Raw genomic sequence first — 17,852 nt, forward strand, 5'->3', positions numbered from 1 at the left:
CATGCACACACGCGCGCGCACACACACGTGCACACAGGGTCTAGGCGGAACACAGGCACGCATCGTAAGAGTTCAAAAGTCATACAGTGTAGGAAATTAGTTCACACATCAGAACAACATTCTACTGGGGTCGTTGCATAATTCAAGCTCCCGACGACGGCGGCGGGGAGCATGAAGGGGTCTGGTTGGTTGGTGTGTGGGTTGGTTGGTTTGTTGCCGTTATGACGTTAGAAAACTATGTGATTGGATGGCGCAGTTGATGATGACTGGATATAAATGACGATATAGGATGACCCGGCCTGTCAGATGACTGAGGTGTGAGAGAGAAGGATGGAGTTATGCGAGCATGCGTCTGAGTGTTTGAAATGCTCTCCACACACCTCCTTCATGTTTTCAAGTCTTAACAACAAACAAAAAAATCCAATTCCGTATATTTATACTTCTGGAACCATTCCCTTACCTTTCACCTTTCAAAATATATAATATATATCATATTAGAGTATATAAAATATAGAATCGGTACAATCCCTTTTCATGCCTCCAGAGTACTTCTTAAGTATAGCAACAACTGCTGTAAATAACAGTTGGTGTGCAATGGTAACAATTTCTCATTTTTAAAGATTTGTTGGTATGTCATTTGAAAACATGATGAATCTTTTTAAAAATAAGTCTTGACTCTTAAGTGATTTTGACCGATTTAGTCCAGTGCAATGAATGACCCTCAAACAACAATGGGCATTTGCTCCTTTTAAAATGTATCTGCCCAAGCCTCCAAGAGCTGAATGTTATATAAAATGTCTCACTGAAAACTGAAAACTATGCTTTCAGACCCACATTTTTGCATAAGGTTTCATCACAAAGCGGTAGTAAGTGGAGGGAGGGTGTGGACGGAGTGGCTTTTTAGAACTACACAAACTTATCACAGGTTATATTGAACCAGAACGACTGTTTATAACATTCTATTAAGACTAAACTTTATTGAAAAAGATCTAAAGATTTCATTTTAACAAGACAAGAAAAAAGCAATAGCAAATTTAACTATTAACTAGGTTATGCATAGCGAGTAACTGTTTCTAGTAATAAGGGAAGAGCGTCCCCCAACCCTCCAGACATTTTTTTCAGTTTTCTTGACTTTTAGATTTTTTTATATTGTAATTTTGATATATTGGTACAAAGCACAAACGTACTAAAAGTTCTCTCAGTGCAGTGGACTACTGGAAGAGCCTCTCCACTAGTCGCTTTGTTCCCTTTTGCTCAGAAACGCCCCCTCCCTGTACCAGAATCACGCAAATACACAGACAATGAAACAAATAAATACATAAATACACAGATAAATTAATCAATTAATAAATATATAATAAATACAAATAAATAGAAAAATAAATAGTTTAAAAAATAGAGAAGTAAATCAACTGATAAACAAATACAGTTATATTCTAAGCTTTTGTTCGGTTTCTTTTGCCGCGGTAGCTAACTTAAAGTTAATCCAAATCTTTTTTTTTTCTCCACAAGCAACATGACAACAATTGAACAGTTTCCTCACAAGTTTTTCTAAGTAACTGAACCACCACTTCATAATAAGTTGTCATATGAAAAAGACAAGCTCAAACAAAAGAACAGTGACAACTCATATAGTACAGTAGATATTGTAAAACAAATGTAGACTATATATGTATATATATATCATCTATTTGTACACAGCAAATAAAGACACAGTTGTCATAGATCCTTTTTAAGGAAACAAATATCTAGACTAACGGAACTAGCTAATCATCATTTAGTTTTGACAAACGTTTCACGCTCAGCAAGTAACCTAAAAGTCAGCAAGCCAAACAAAAAAGATACAAAATAAAGATTTGTTCAGTGATTCTTACAAGGCCCAAATTTCGTTTATCTGGTTGTTCAGCAAAGAAATAGTCTCACCAGATTTTTTGGGCCAACAATAAACAAATATTAAACAAAGAACAGCAGCTCAATTCAATGCCAACATCGAAGTATTTTTTTTCTTTAAACAACACATAGAACAACAAACTTGGATATTTAAGATATGTGAATAATGTAGTATAGCACCTACTGTTGATCGCTAAAAGGAAGTTCTTTTCAAATGTAAGTTCACAAACGCAGAGCGAAGAAAATGATATAGATAATGTATAGTATGCTCTCTAAATGGATAGATGTGTATATATCTATTTACTGATATCCCATATTGACTGATGACAAAAACAGGAAAACAAGTGGACAAAGGGTCTTCTTGCTTTGGGCTCTGGACTATAAGGATGGTTAGGCCTTGGAAAGACCCCTCTCCCTTCCCTTTTGGGTATCGCTGTTGAATAATTACGCACTAGTACATATGTGAAAAATTACCAAAATCACCTGCCTCAGTTTGCATCCCTTCCATCTACAAAACCTGCCAACTTGGAGTCCCCAAAAAACAAACAACCTTTGATCCTATAAAGTACCACGGCAGAACGACAAGACAAGGTGGTGCCCCCTCCCTCCCGCCCCGGCCCCCCCTAGTTAGCCAGTCAAAATATTTTTCTCTTTTTTCAAATCCAGATTCTTGTAAAAATTCTTCAATAATTATTATTTTAATTATCATTTATAAAAATAGATCTTCTTTCTCTTTATTTTTATCTTTTTCTAAACGCATTTTTTTCAAGCAAAGAGATCTTCTCTTTGGCAACAGTGTTATTTTTTTTTTTCTTAAATTACTGAACGTGTCATCAGGAAAGCTAACCCATCCCCTCCCTCGCCCCATCTCCCTGAACCCCTGTGAGGAAAGACATTATGTTTTGTTTGCGATACAAAACAAAAACAATGTTAGAAATTCTTTTTTTTTTTTTTTGTCTACATTAGAGTTACTGGGACTGTGGAATCCCATCTATAATCGATAAGGGGAAGTTTTTGATACACACTAAAAATGAATGAATGGTTCACCAATTTAAAAAAGAGCCCCCTCCCTTTCACCGACAGGGAGGTATATATAATACTAACGACAGTGGATCCGGATTTACAAAAGAAAAACAAATCCTGAATCAAGACAGAGAAAAGGTTTCAATCTAAAAAGGACATTCTCTTCTCTGAAATAAGGGGATACAGGGATTTGCTACTGTTTACACAGAAGAGAAAAATCATTTTAACAACCACAACAAACAGAAAGAATATACAACAAAGAGAAGCCTGCATTATCACAGGAGCTTCCAAAACTCATGAACATTTTCATCATTTCATTTTTGTAATACTTAGGCAACATTGGCTTATAGGTCCAAAGTTATAATATAAGCCATTTCTAGTTCAATTTGTTTGATGGTTTGTCGGTTGCTTTGTGTTCCGGTTGGAGTTTGCTGTGTTGGATGGCTGTAGTAGGGTGGTAGTGGTAGTGACTGAAGGGGCTAAGGGACGGGTGGAGGTGGGGGGAAAGGTTGGGGGCAATTTGGGAGCAGACAAAGTCGCGGGGCAACTGCTTCTACCTGTCAAAGTTCAGGACTTGTGTGTCTTGTTAGTCTTGAAGGAGACTTGCAAGACGCGGTCGCCCAACCTGTAGCCATTGAGACTGGCGATGGCCATGGCCGCCTCGTCGTAATTCGTCATGGTGACGAAGCCGAAGCCTTTGCACTTGTTGGTGTTGAAGTCACGGATCACCTTGACATTGTTGACCGCACCAAAGGGCCCAAACAGCTGCCAGAGCACGCTCTCATCTGAATCTGGGGACAGGTTGTACACGAAGATGCACCACCCGGTGCCCGTGTGCCCGGGGATGTTCATGCCGACCAGGCTAGTCATGCTGTCAATGGTGATGGGGGAGAACCTGAGAGGAGAAGGAGAGCAGAAGGAAAGGGAAAGAGAGAAGAGCAAGTTTTAATTGAGCAGGTTGACGCATACAGTGGAACTCAATGTCTGCATCTACTGAACATGAAATGGCCATAAACCGGTGGAAAAGCTGTCTCCATCTTGTTTTTTGAGGGCCAGATTTGAAAACAGAATCCTTCCATAACTAAAAGCTTGCCATGACGCTCACCTGAATGAGTCACTACTGTCGAAAGCCATATTATATTAAGCTAAAACTGCATCTGTTAAAGGTTTACAGTCAACTGAACGAACCAAAAAACTGATCTCCAAGCCAAATACATAACGTCAGATAAATTAGGATGCATATGCCTGGATGTTTATTATACGTGCATGTATAACTGCATGAGTTTGTATGTGTGTCTACATAGTTAATACTAAATGAGCTCCTCAATTCTGAGAGGCCTCCTGTCAGGAATGACGACAGCGCTGCATGCTGAGCTGTATCTCTGCTGAAGGAGACGCAGACGAAGGTTCTCGCTTTGTGTCCTTGAGTGGCTCCTTTAGGAGCTAAATTGCAGGAAGTTGTTGAATTAAACCGTTGCTAGAAATCCATCAAAGATCATGCACCAGCCTGCTAAATCTGTTCTCATTCGCCTCATAATCTTCTCCTTTTTCTTGTGATGCAAGAGATTTGAATCCTCAGTTGACTTCACTTAATTGCCTTTCCGCTCAAAGGAAAGGGAAAGGAGGAAAAAAAATTTCCCCACTTTTAAATAAAAGGTAAATGAGATAAAAAGGTTCATTTCTTATGCCACCTCTCTTCAAGAAACGACTATAGGCATTATTGGGTGTGCTTTAATTGAGATTTCCGCTTTGCTGCAGCTGTCTCAGAGAAGGCTGCTTTCTTAAGGAAAGGGAGGGAGGGAAGAGGGAGCAAACTAAATGGAAAATGGAAGCACTTTACAGCCCAGTGGCATTAAGGTACAAAGTGTATTCCTCCCACTCCTCCCGCAGTCTGCAGGGTGTTCTGTTCTGTTCTATTCCAGAGCTCGTGGCACTGATCGATAGCACTGCTTGCTGCTCAGGGCCCCCACCCCTCTCTCTCTCTCTCTCCAGCGACTATATATGGCCAGCAATCACTACGACCTTCCTGCATGACTTTGGTCATGCAGAGTTTGCTCCTGGCCATTGTGGTTGCTGCGGACGTTAATACAAGTACCCAGGGTGGTTAGCTTATTGACGGTAAGGGCTTTCTGCACTTACTAAACAGCTAATAATACTAATTATATTAGTATATATCTTTCTTTATGATTAAGACAAAATGAAATAGATTATAGTATCATAAATCTATATGACTGACATACGAGGGGATTTATATATTCACCATAGGAGTACTGCATCAGCAATCTGCATTATAAAAGGTTCCAAATCCTTTGTCTCACATATCTCTACATGGCCTCAATGTCTCGTTAATATTTTCTCCAGCATCAAGCAGGTGGAATCTTAACTGGCTTCATCACGTCGAGGCCTTGTCTGATATGCTCGGCTGCGTTCAGGCCTCTCCTGCTGGGCTCGAAAAAACTTGGAGGTGATTTATATGCAAAAGCTGGAGTATGTGAGGAGGTTTGTGAGAGTGTGACGGCTTGGAGGCTAGCTAACACTGCCACTGCAAGGATGTGGAGATGAGTGTGCCTGCATGTACATGTGTGTGTCTGTGTGTGCACATGTGTAAACGTGCATGCGAGCGTACCCAACAGAGCGGGACCAAACACTAACCAATGTTACAGACGAGACCAGGGGTTGCATAGCAACAGTGTAGCTGACCAGATATCTATTCTGTCCTTTCTAAAGCCAACCATCTCCAGCTCTTAACACCTTTCTTCTCTTTCCTTTCAAATAATAACCTCAGATCACTGGAAAGCACTTCTGACTGGATGGCGTGCTTTGCAATCACGGCGGCTGAATCGGACACTATTTTCACTTTCAGAAAATTATGTAAAGACTCAGAGCGAGGCCACAGTGCTTACTGGGAATAGACGGCACTAAGGGTTAAACCTGGGAATACCACACTGCCTCACTATCGGCCTGTAACTAGATTCTGAATTCCTGCATTTGGCAAAATTACAGCTTTTCAGGGGAACTTGCTAAGGGAACATTTCTTGCGTGCTACAGTGAAACTTCATCTCTGTTTGAGTTGCTAAGCTGACTTCAGATGGTGTCCCCTGTGCTTGCAACATGCAAGATGCCACCGTCAGCACATGAAACATCTATCACCACAGTGGCTGCTGCTCTGGGTTATGTAAGACCCATGGTAGCGAGAAAAGCAAAATGAAACATGGAGGCGAAAAGGAAGGAATTCGAGCAGAGCAGTGCCGAGCAAAGCTGGAGCTGTCTGCAGTGAAACAGCATTTCCTGTTTCCAGCAGGGATCCAGGTTCATCCAGCCTCATCCCGTGTCCTCGCTGAACACTACCTCATCTCAGCTAGTGCTGCCAAGAAATTAGGGCAATATATAATTTTGTCATGGCTTCCACTGCACAGATGTACATTTACATAAAGGATTCTGTATTTAGTTAAAAGTAGGTTTTATTCTAATGATGATGTGGGGAAATACCAATATGAAGGAAGTGACTGATTCAAATTTTGCTCCTAAAGAGTTGTTTCCAAGCAATAGCTGTAGAGTGACAAGGCAGGAGAACCTGAATCCGGTAGAAAAAAAACACACCTAGAAATTAGGAGTTTTACACCAGAGAACAAAATCCATTCAGTACACAGAAACAACCCAAAACAATCCAAACAACACCAGCACTTGTCATAATCAAAACAAAGCAAATTCATCACCACTGAAAACAAAGACTGATTGTTTTCTGATTTTTTTTTTTTTTTTTTTTTTACACCTTAGGTGGTTGGTAGGGTTTGAAAACCAACTCAAGCTTACGTGGGAAAAAAACAAACAAACAAATCAAAGAACCAAAAATGCAGTTGACCTTGAACAAATTGTCAAACCCAAAGTGACTGCAAAAATACAAGGAAACATAAACTAAAGGAAAAAAGGAACTGAAAAAAGGATATTGAAAAATCATTGAGTCAACATGGACATCTGGCATTGGGTGAAGTTTTTAATTACCTCTTTACGCCATAGGCCATATTAAGCAAATTGTCCAGCCTGTAAAGAGAAGGAGGGTTCTGGGGTTAATGGTGGGCAGATGGTCGACTCACTCAATGGAACTAATGTTAAGTCCCTGTAGGAACTACATGGTCCTCCTCACTCAAGAACAAACAAACCCATCTATAGTTGGCCCATTACACTGAGGAGCCCCACCAGAAAATGCTATCATCGGTTAATGAAGCTACAGTACCATCAGTATGGTCGGCACTTGCTTGGTTGGCCACTGCGCCACTTCATGGGCTTCAGCACAGCCCTGCGCTAGCTAATGCCAGAGCAGAGTCTTACTGTACTGCATTACTGTAGGTGTGACTCTTATTGTTGTACAACACTACAGTAGTGGACTGGTCACAGTTCAGTATTACAGTCACATACAGAGCACTAGTGGCAGCAGGGCGTGAGCACAGCATGGCACACGGCTATACTAGGATGCTAGGCTAGCCATAGTGCTACGCAATGGCAAATCACTGGCTTCTTTTACGTGCAGGAAATTGCATGTGGGTATCCATACAATTTATGCCGCCACATTGATGGTTTTATTAGAAGATGGAAGTTTATAAAATTTTCTTTTCACAAACTATGGTGCTTAATTTGTGTTAACTCAATTGAGAGAACACCTGAGATGACAGGAAATGATCCAGAGTTCTGTCAGTGTAATGGTTTGGCATTTGAATGATGGTGAGCGAGAGAGGTGATGATGATCAGTATGCTTTCTATGAGGTGGACCAACAACAACACAACTGAACATTAAACTAGCCATGAAATTGGGAATGTTTGTCTCTATGGTCGGGGTCAACCTGTTAAGTGCTAACAGGTCAGGTGGAATGGCGGAGTGTTAGTCACAGGGTGTCTGAAAAGGTTAGTTTTTGGGAAATGTTCTGGTTTCATAATAATTTCAGCCCCGTAAGCGACAGTTGCTGAAGTCAGCCAGGGTTTAGTATATGAGCAAGTGTGTGTGTGTGTGTGTGTGTGTGTGTGTGTGTGTGTGTGTGTGGTTTGAGAACCCAGTGGCCTGTGTGTATGTGTGTGTGTCTGTTTGTGAGCAGGACTTCAGAAACCTGTGGGCTGTATGAAATGTTGGCCCTCTTGGATGGATGCAGTCTGCTTGGTGACTCAATGACCTTCATTCCTCACTTGGGTCCGGCCTGTCTCATGTCTTATTAACTCCTCTGGCCTAATGGACAGGGGCCACGGCTTATTGAGCAACAGCTGGCCAGTGACGCCTCGTTCCTCTTGAAAACACTACAAACTCTCTGACTTTGACTCGACTAGCCGGGTTGTTTCTCCTTGTCTCTTTCAGTCAACAAGCATTTGCTATCTTGCACCACAACTGCTGCACGGCATTAAAATCATGTTGAAAATTTGATGGCTTTCACCACGATATAATCCAGGTAACTACAGTTACACCATTTAAAAGCTGCATTATTATTATCTCACTTGATGTATACATAACTTCATTATTATTTGATTGCAATTAAGAAAGCAATTAGGTTTTGAAGGGTTTTATTAAATAACTTGTGTAATAATAATCACAATACTATTTACATTGATCATTTTAAATTGAATTTACATTGCATGTTAGAGATAACAGATCAGTAGTCTTCTAATCGGGAACAATTAAACACCAGGTTGCCGAGTAATTGTAGTTAAGCACTTTATAAATTAGAAATCCTGCAGAACTCTGAGTACTGAGGATCAGGGCTGAAGAGCACTATAATAACCTGTGTTTTAAAATATTACTTTTATATTGGCTCACAAAGAGCTCACATTGATGCTTGTAAAACTTAAATGTTTAAATTGACTAAATAAAATCATATCATGATAAGTATTTGCAATGGATGCCCCACGTTAACATCAGATGAGTTAATTTACATAATATTTTTACATTTAACATGAACCTTTTGAGTACATTGTAGGCCTGCTTATTATCTGGGTTCCAATGGTTGGCCATCGGTTAATGTCAGGCCATTGGTGAGAGTCTGTCACCCTAGTTTTTGTGGTGTGTTCCACACCGTTGACAGTAATGGACCCCTGTGGCCTGTTTTTTGGTTGCCTTTCGGTTTCGAAGCCCGTTGGTGAATGAAATCACCTTGATTGGCAGTTCAACTCAGCTAAAGTCAAGAGGGTGCGAGATATAAACAAACTTGTTATATGAGGTAGCAATTTTTTTTTTTTTATTCATTGTTTGTTTGTTTGCTAGGGCATGGTAAATACTATGTATGCTTTCAACATCAGGCTGTGTTGTTAATGTGCCAACTGGCTAACTAGCATCCTGAATCCATCCTGTCATGAGGCATCGCTACAGTCGGCCTTTGTCACCACTAGTTCTTTGCTTCCAAGCACTGTCTCAAAGGCACCTGGATCTGGAGCCTTGCAACTGGGCTATGTTGCTTTTGGCACTTAGAGCTCCAACAGTTACTTCGGTTGTTCCATGTCCACCCTTTCCACTACTGGAGATAGTATATGCAAAGAACTTAGACTGATATTGTTGGTAGTTGGGGATAGCCTACCGATAGTGAAAACAAAAACGCTATCCTCATCTTGTTTTGGTTGCACATTGGCAACAAACTTTCTTTGTGTCGTAAACTGAGCTTTCATTTTTCCAGGAAATCATACCCGGTGGTAGACCGCACGTAGTGAAAATGAGGCTTATAGGGACCCAATCTAAACGTTAATGGTGTCATTATTCTATAGCCATTACATTGAGCAATCAACACTTTAACATTACCAAATACTACGAGAGCAGCCCTAAAACAAAGGAAAAAAAAAATGGAGAAGGATATACGGAATCATTAAAGCAGTAATTAGCCCATTACGTGGGAAGGGAACAAGCAGGCTGCTTTGTGGGTAAATGAGTCAATTGGAGAGGATGCTCAGAGGAGAGGCGCTCCAGGCCCGGGAGCACGAAGACATCTGCTGGCCGCCGGGCCGTTGGGCCACAACAAAACAACCTGCTGCTATCTCTTTCTCTCTCGCTCTCCCTCTCTTTCTCTCTCTCCCTCTCGCACATGTACGAACGCACATTGATGCACGCTCACCACGCAAACACTCTGCCAGCTTTTCACACTGCCTCTCCAAGCTCGATATAAACAATAGGGCTTTTGTGCTTTCTCTCAATGCATGTTAATGGAGGAATGGGTGTTTTTGTCTTCTCTTTTTTGAAACAAAAATCTGTTCAATTAAAATTGGCTCCTGCCCTGGATATAATAAGGCTAATTCGCTAATTAGTACCATTAGTTAACGACAGAGGATCGGAAACGAGCCGGGATCTAGGGCTCAGTGTATTGTGCTTGAATTGGTTATGTTTGCTGTCTTGGAGAGAGACCATACAAGCACGTTATACATTAACAGGCCCACGTGATTTAGTCACACAGGATAGATGCAACTATGAGCCTTTTTTTTTGTTTGTTTTTTTAACTTGGGTCTTACCTATAAGCAGCAGCACAAACTTGTTAAGTGTGTAAAACAAGCAGGAGTATCATTTTACAGTCTGTGATGGATTTTATTTCCTAATTTACATTTCATTTAGTTTCAGGCATACATCAGTAGATCATTTTTGCTTCATTATTTTAAATGTATTATTATTTTTTGCCTTTGAAACATACTGATATATCTAACTTTAGATTTAATTTTCTCTCTTCAAGGAATAAACAGAACAAACAACAGCTCAGGTTTGACTGAATACTGTATTCTATTTGGAAGAAAAACGTCCTTTTGCACTGTCCTAAAAAGATTTGGTTAAAGAAAAAAAAGGGAAACTGTGCACATAGAGCACATTTCTAACTTCTAAAGTGTTGAGGTTTTAGTGGAGGGGCTCGGGAGCAGAGAGCAGGAGCACAGAGACACAGTGAGGAAGTGTCCTGTGGTTGTGAGTTGTGATGAGAAGCGACAGCTCTCCTGTGGAGCCTGTAAATTGGCTTGGCGTATCACAGACACACAGCCACGCTACATCGCTCAGGTGTCACACCAGGGAAGCCGCTCCAGAAGAAAAATACCTTCCAAGCTCTGACTTTGATAGAGAGTAAACAGCACGACCGGCTTAGTGTTATTGAAAGAGAGAGGAAATTGTATAAGCACATATTCTCTCTCCAATTCTGAAACCTTCTGACTGGATCGGATGATAGAGCGTAATATCATACCATCACCTGTTTGTCTTGTTTTGTGTGTTGTTGAGGTGAAAGGTAATGTGACCTCAAGGAGAAAGCCCATCTGTAGGTTGTAGGTGTCATATGTAATTTAAAAAAAAGGCTTGTTTGTGTCGTTAGTGAGTGACAGGAAATGACCAGGTAGGATGCCACATATACAGTATGTCAGCCAGATACTGTATATGATGTTAAGTGATAGCTTGTAGAGATTATAGACCTGGGCAAAACACTTTTTTAGCAATGAAAACAGCTTGAGGTACTATATGCACTCAATTTAATTAAGTTAAAAAGGTTAAAACCCAAATCCTTAAATTAATTTTGTCATCGTTTGTTTTAATTTGCCCTTTGTGCATCGGATTTAGTCTCTCTTATGTAACTTCAAATGCTAATGCAGGGTCTTGTGGCGTATTTAATGCAGTAGACTATGTATATTTATATTGGCAATGTGTTTCAATTGATTCAAACTACAAAACATGCTGTAAAGCAACAAGGTTCATTGTATCACTGTGACCGTGTCATGCAAAATTGGAGCTTTACAGTCCGACAGACAATTACTCTTTTGTTTAATAAACATTTACAACATTTTTTCTATAGCTACATGATTTTGCCCAGGCCTCAGAGGGAATATTCTGGGAAGTGTTGACACGATGGCAGCATGATGAAATGAGGGGAAATACGTAGTTGTGAACGACAGAACCCCACAGTCTCTTATGAACAGTTCCTCTCTGATCTGGGTGGACCCACACAGAGCGCTCACAGGGCCTGATTTATTGACACCTGCACCAGGTGCACAGCGCACACCTGTTGTTCAAAAGGGGGACGTGTTTTCTGAAATAAATGTTCACAGGAGAAAAAGTTGCATCACCGTTGATACACACACGTCGCTATGACTCATGCCCTCTATGTGTGGGTGTTAACATCCCCTGTTCGAACACTGTAAATTGCATTTGGTGCAAATGTTTTCCAAATCAGGCCTGTTGTTTAGAACAGACGTGTTTCCTTGATTAAACTCATTTATTGTTGCATCAACCAAGAAAAATCGGTATTGAGTTTTAAACTGATGACATTAAATATCCACATATGAAATAGCAATCCTGTTTGTTATTTAATGACACCAAATACACTGATGGTGCAGAACTTAAATTGTTCAGATGTTACTCACACCATCAGTCATACCACAGTAGATGACATGCTTGCATCAGATCATCAGTTCAGTTCATGATATTATACATAACCTATGACTGTTTGTGAAGTTTGCTGATGAATACACACATATAACTTGCTTTCCATTATTCCTCCTGTCATTAGTCTTGAACACTTGGCCCTGGAGATTCCCAACCTCTTGGGCAGATGGTCCTACTGACCCCATCTTTTTTTATCTTGTGCCTAAACCACTTTGTGTTTCATTCTGTTTCATCATTACAGCTTTGGAATAGAGCTGGGAAGTAGGAGGATCTGCTGGTGTGTGCATGTTATGGACATTAGTTTTAAGTATTTTTGTTTCTGAGAAAACATGTTTTGTCACTTAAATACGACAATGTCCATGAGCTTCAGTCGCTGCTGATATGGAGAAGAAGCCAATCAGGGGCATGAATCAGAGTCGTGGTGAGTTCAAACGCGTCCTTGTTGCAGTTTTGAATGAGACGGCACTGTGGTCGCCAAATGGTTACAACTGTTCCAAAATTTACCAAGAGTTCTCTCAACAGTGTCATCTTAAGCTATGCTTTGCCATTGTTCTGTCCAGCTCTGTAAACATTTCTTACCAAAATGCATTTTGGAAACCAGGGGTGCCCTTAATAAGTCCCTCCAGGATGCTGTGATTGCAACAGTTAACACAAATACAGCCAATCCCTGTGCATTCTGCGTGACCTTTCAATTTTGTCCAATCACTGCAATTTTACCGCAAATTAGATTATTTGAAAGGAGTAAAATTTCATTGCATTGCAGAGCTGCATATAGCGCATTAACTTGCTCAGCCCCTACTTGCCCCTCTTGTCTCAGGGCTGTGAGTTACACACACGGTGACAGTGCTAAATGTTACCCAACGGTTTAACGACAGGGTTGAGCCATTTTGATGTCAGTGTGAGACTGTTGGGACTATATAACAGCTCAGTGTTGGATATTAGCCGCTGTTGCTGTGCTCGCTCGAGCGAACTGGGCAAGAAGAGCAAGATGAGAGCTACACGGCAGCAACAGCTGATCATTGGCCACCCCCCCCACCATCACAACTAGTTTCTAATTTTATGGAAAACACTGAATGCTTATAATAATAGGCTCCTAAAACAAGACAGCATTGCAAATATTTGTACTTTTCACTTGCCCCCTCATTTTTTTTGAAAATAACACCTTAAACATCCCAACATGCTATGCAATTTTTTTTTTTAAGAAAAGCTGGGGTCAAATCAGATATCCTCCCACTTTGCCTCTCTGTGTCAAAGTCAAACTGTTCATATTGGTTGTCAAACAGGGCTGCTTCAAAGTTACTGATCAGAGGAGTCACTTTATTTAGGAATATTAGTGGGGTCATCAAATGAATATCAGACCGGTTCAGTGCCCAAGGTTGGGAAACTCTGCATTAACTACGCATCTTTATAAAAATCTCCAACACAACCCGAACCCTTTCCCACACTATCCTGTCTCCTCTCTGCCCCACCTTCTTTCTCCATGATTGTCGTCATGCCCCGCCCCAGCACTCACCTGAACCTCTGAGCCTGGTGGTGGAGGGGGCCCGGGTATCGGCGATTGGGGGACTGGTAGAGTTGTGACAGAAGGGCTTGGCTGGTCTTCTGGCTGGGGTTGTTGGCGAACTTGACCGTGATTGGCTCAGCAGCACCTGATGGCTTCTGTCCATTCAGGCCCTTGATGGCCTCCTCAGCCTCTATCCTCTTATCAAAGCGGATGAAGCCCACACCTCGGGAGCCACCTGCGGGGCCAGCAGATCACAAACAAACACAGGCCCCTTTTACTTTACAGGGTTTAGATAAAACATCAACAGCCCAAACATCTGCAGTATGTGTTTGGCACATTTTTCTGTTTTTCCAGTCTGACAGTGTTAAAAACTATTTTCCCAAGTCGTCTTCATGCTTTTGCACACTGCACTGAGCCCATTCACCCAACCCCCATGTGAAACTAAACCCAATGTGCTGCATTTACCACAAGGATTTACAGAGAGGATGGAGAACGAGAGAAGACAGAGATGAATAGTATAACAGTAACACATACACACAAACCCTCCAGCCGTAGACTGAGCATACGGGGCTGCATTGTGGCATTAGCCCTGAGTCTGTTTAACGCCACACAGTCCATTCTTCCTTCATGCTAGCTCCAGTCACAGCGAGCCATTCACACACTCTTCATCCATTGTTCTCAGTGACATTTGAGCCGTTTCCTTGGAGATATTTTTTGACTGCCACAAGAGAGGAACATTTAGAGACGTGGTTCAATAGGAGGTAGTTTATTGGTGTCTGAATGCTCTGTGTGCATTACGGACTGTACATACATTCAGGGACATTAAAAACACACTACTGTAAAGTCTCTATAATAACTGTGTAGTGAATATTTAAAAAATCTGGACATATACGTTCTGCAGTTCACACAATAATAAACAACTTACTTTCCATGATATTGTCAAGTGATTTTAGTACATAAGGTGAGCCATTACAGCCTATATTTTACCTATGGTCACACATTAATTATTGTGACAATCCTGTCTGACCATTCCCTAAAGTCACAAGATATTTGCAGAAAAACAGAAGCTTACAAATCAAGTTGCTCTGCGCAGCCAGTGGCAGCCACTGTTTTAAAGCAGCAAAGAAGAACTGATTTCTGGTAAATGGTGTCACATTAGCCTAGCAAAATGTCAGCAATTTGGCAATATTTACACTGGAAATTCCCACCAATAACACAGAAACTTGTACCCTATGCAGGGCTTTAATTATGAGTGGTAGTACTAGTGTTTGGAGTTTAAACACCAACAAAAATAAAATAAATAAAATAAAAACTGTACAATACTATTTTTTTTCTTTTTAAAAGGTATCGGATCAATACTCGATATCTGCCGATACTTGAAAAAAAAAGAAAAGGGAAAAAGAAAATTGGTATCAAAACATCTTTGATTAAAAAAAGGCACCAAAAAATAAAATAAAATTCACAATTTTTCAAGACACCACAACTGACACAGGCACAGGGGGATAGAGCCATTGGCATGCTCCAGGCTGGACAAAGAAGCCGGGCAGTATCCAGAACATTCAGTGTTAACCATTTGACCGTTAAACATCTACAAGAGCTTCATGATGTCGCTAGAGCCGCTGCTGACCGTCTAAGACCAGGTCGACACCGTGTTATGACTGCGGCACAAGATCGACAAATACCGCTGACGCAATCCCCCAAAATCAAATTAGGCATTGCTGCTCTTGCTGCAAATGGAGGCCATACAAGATATTAACTTTTAGTGTGATCCATGTGGTCTTGATATTAAGGATGCATATTAATTGTATTTGATATTTGTTGTAGATGATTATTTCTGATATTTTGTTTTGATCTGAAACCCTCACTGAGGTGTATAAATATTGAACACATTCATTACAACTACTAAAATGATAAATAGTTTGATGCTGGTATCCAAAAACCAAGTAGTGCGTTTTTAATTTCCCTGAGTGTATATATATATATATGTATGTGTGTATGTGCGCACTGGTATCTATTAATGGATGCTGTGCCTTGTTTTAATGAGGCTGCCTAGATGGCCCAGAGGATGCTCGCTCAGTGACAGCAGCACTCTGCCGAAGAGACTATTTACATAATACTGTGTGTGCACACAGGCATGTCTGTGTGACTGAGACTGAATAAAAGAGAGGCAGAGAGAAAGAGGGGAATTTTGTGTTTGAGCATCATTGTGTGCAGTCTCTTTCTCACACATAAAAACCCTCCTTATTGTTATTCCACATTTTTGTACATGCCATCCCTCTCCCCATCTCTTTTTTATACTTCCTGCTGGATCGTCTCATGGCGCTCCCTCCCCTGAATTCTTATTCGGAGAAGCACCTTGACCATCTCACTCCCCCTTTTGTTCTCTTTTTCTCTCCAGGACACAGGCAGCACAAGGTTATTTACTTTCCAGCCAGGCTGCGAAATAAAAAGCCACTCTTTGAAAGCCAATCATTGATGGAACATGCCTAATTTTTCCTTTACAGTCTAGTGTTGGACTAAACAATAAAAATGTAAAAATAAAAGAATGACTAAAATAAAATCTGTGAATTTGCTGATGTTATTTGAATTATTAAACAACTTTCAAATTGGATTTAAAATGTTTTAATACACAAATCTGGCAGACAGTCAAGATTTTAGAAATACAATTTGCAGCACCAACACCTTTTATTTTTTTTAATTAGAGGGACTAAGCAGCTCATTTGCACTTTCTCTGCAATTTTCAAAATACTGGAAGCTTTTTCTTTGCTGTCAACATTGCAAAAAAACTGTGGTGATCAGTGTCCTACTGCAGCAGTAAACAACTTCTGGGTGAGTTAGGCACAAAAATGGGTAAAAACTGGAACTGATGACCATTTAGGTTGTCATTTAGATGTGTAATCAACAAGGCTCTTTCTTTGCAATACAAAGGAACAAACTGACCACACACTCGCCATGCACAGACCTAAACCACAGCATCTCCCCTCCGCCTGTTGGATGATCTCATTAACTTCTATTCAGTGTAAATTATTCTGTTTTATTGGCTTTTTTTTCTTTTTTACTGGCTCTCTCTCCCCTGACAAGCTTTCACAATTTTCCCTTCCTTACTTCCTCATGTGCCAGCTCTGTACCTGTACATTTTAATTAGCTTGTCAGAGGCAGAAAAATAACAATTCTAATGGGATCTACACAGTGCAAACAATAACCATTGCTGTTCCTGTGGTTTTCTTCATTTATTACTGTAGTTGTCATGCATGTGCTGTTTGTGAGGTAAGACAGGGGTCACTGCTGTGTCTTTGGGGAGAGCTGTTATTGAGCTGCAGTCAGTAAGTGTGGCTGGTAATGGATATATGTAGCCTTATAGCTATGAGGCATTAAAGGTCCAGTGTGTGGGATTTAGGGGGATATGTTGGCAGACATGGAATATAATATAATAAGTATGTTTTCTTTGGTGTATAGCCACCTGAAAATAAGAATTATTTTGTTGTCTTAGACCTTAGAATGAGCTATTCATGTCTATATAGGAAGTGGGTCTTCATGGACAGAGATCGCCATGTTGTAATAATAATAATATTAAACTTATTCATATAGCATCTTTCATACAACAAAGGCAGCACTAAGTACTTTACAATAAGGGCAGTGTAAGCACTGAGTGCTTCACATAAAAATAGATATAATGGACAGAAAACAGACAAGGCAATTCAACATAAAAGGACAATTAAAACAGTTTAAAACATGGATGAACTGATTCATAAAATCATAGAGTTGTGAAACTATAAATCATAAAATCAAGTAAGATTTTTAAAGAGTTGCAGCAGGGTGAAGCATAAATAGCAAGTAAAAGCGTAAAAAGAGAGTGTCAGACCTGCATCAGGAAGTCAGAGCTAGTTAAAAGCTAAAGTGAGAGATACTTTCTTTTAAAAATATTTAGCAAGCTAGCTTCCCTGATATCTACAGGTAGTGTGTTCCATAGCTTTGGGGCGTAATTGACAAAGGCTGCGTCCCTGATCTTTGTCTGGCTGTTTCTGGGAACCTCCAGTAAACCAACAGCAGATGATTGCAGTGCTC

At 40.5% G+C, this 17,852-nt stretch overlaps 1 protein-coding gene across 6 annotated transcripts in view; it reads right to left on the minus strand.

Annotated features, from left to right (window-relative positions):
• Window positions 1-256: 256 nt before the first annotated feature.
• Window positions 257-17,852, minus strand: part of elavl4 (ELAV like neuron-specific RNA binding protein 4) — a 106,145-nt gene continuing 88,549 nt past the window's right edge. For 5 of the 6 annotated variants that reach the window (XM_049587381.1, XM_049587384.1, XM_049587379.1 and 2 more), the window contains 3 exons: window positions 13,797-14,022; window positions 6,916-6,954; window positions 257-3,808 (listed from right to left, as the gene is read on the minus strand). In XM_049587381.1, the coding sequence (XP_049443338.1) occupies window positions 3,481-3,808; window positions 6,916-6,954; window positions 13,797-14,022 (593 nt within the window). In that variant the 3' untranslated portion in view covers window positions 257-3,480. The remainder of the gene's footprint in view (window positions 3,809-6,915; window positions 6,955-13,796; window positions 14,023-17,852) is intronic. The other variant, XM_049587380.1, reaches the window with a different exon arrangement.

This window comes from Epinephelus fuscoguttatus, linkage group LG10 (assembly GCF_011397635.1).
Source record: "Epinephelus fuscoguttatus linkage group LG10, E.fuscoguttatus.final_Chr_v1".
NCBI lineage: Eukaryota > Metazoa > Chordata > Actinopteri > Perciformes > Serranidae > Epinephelus > Epinephelus fuscoguttatus.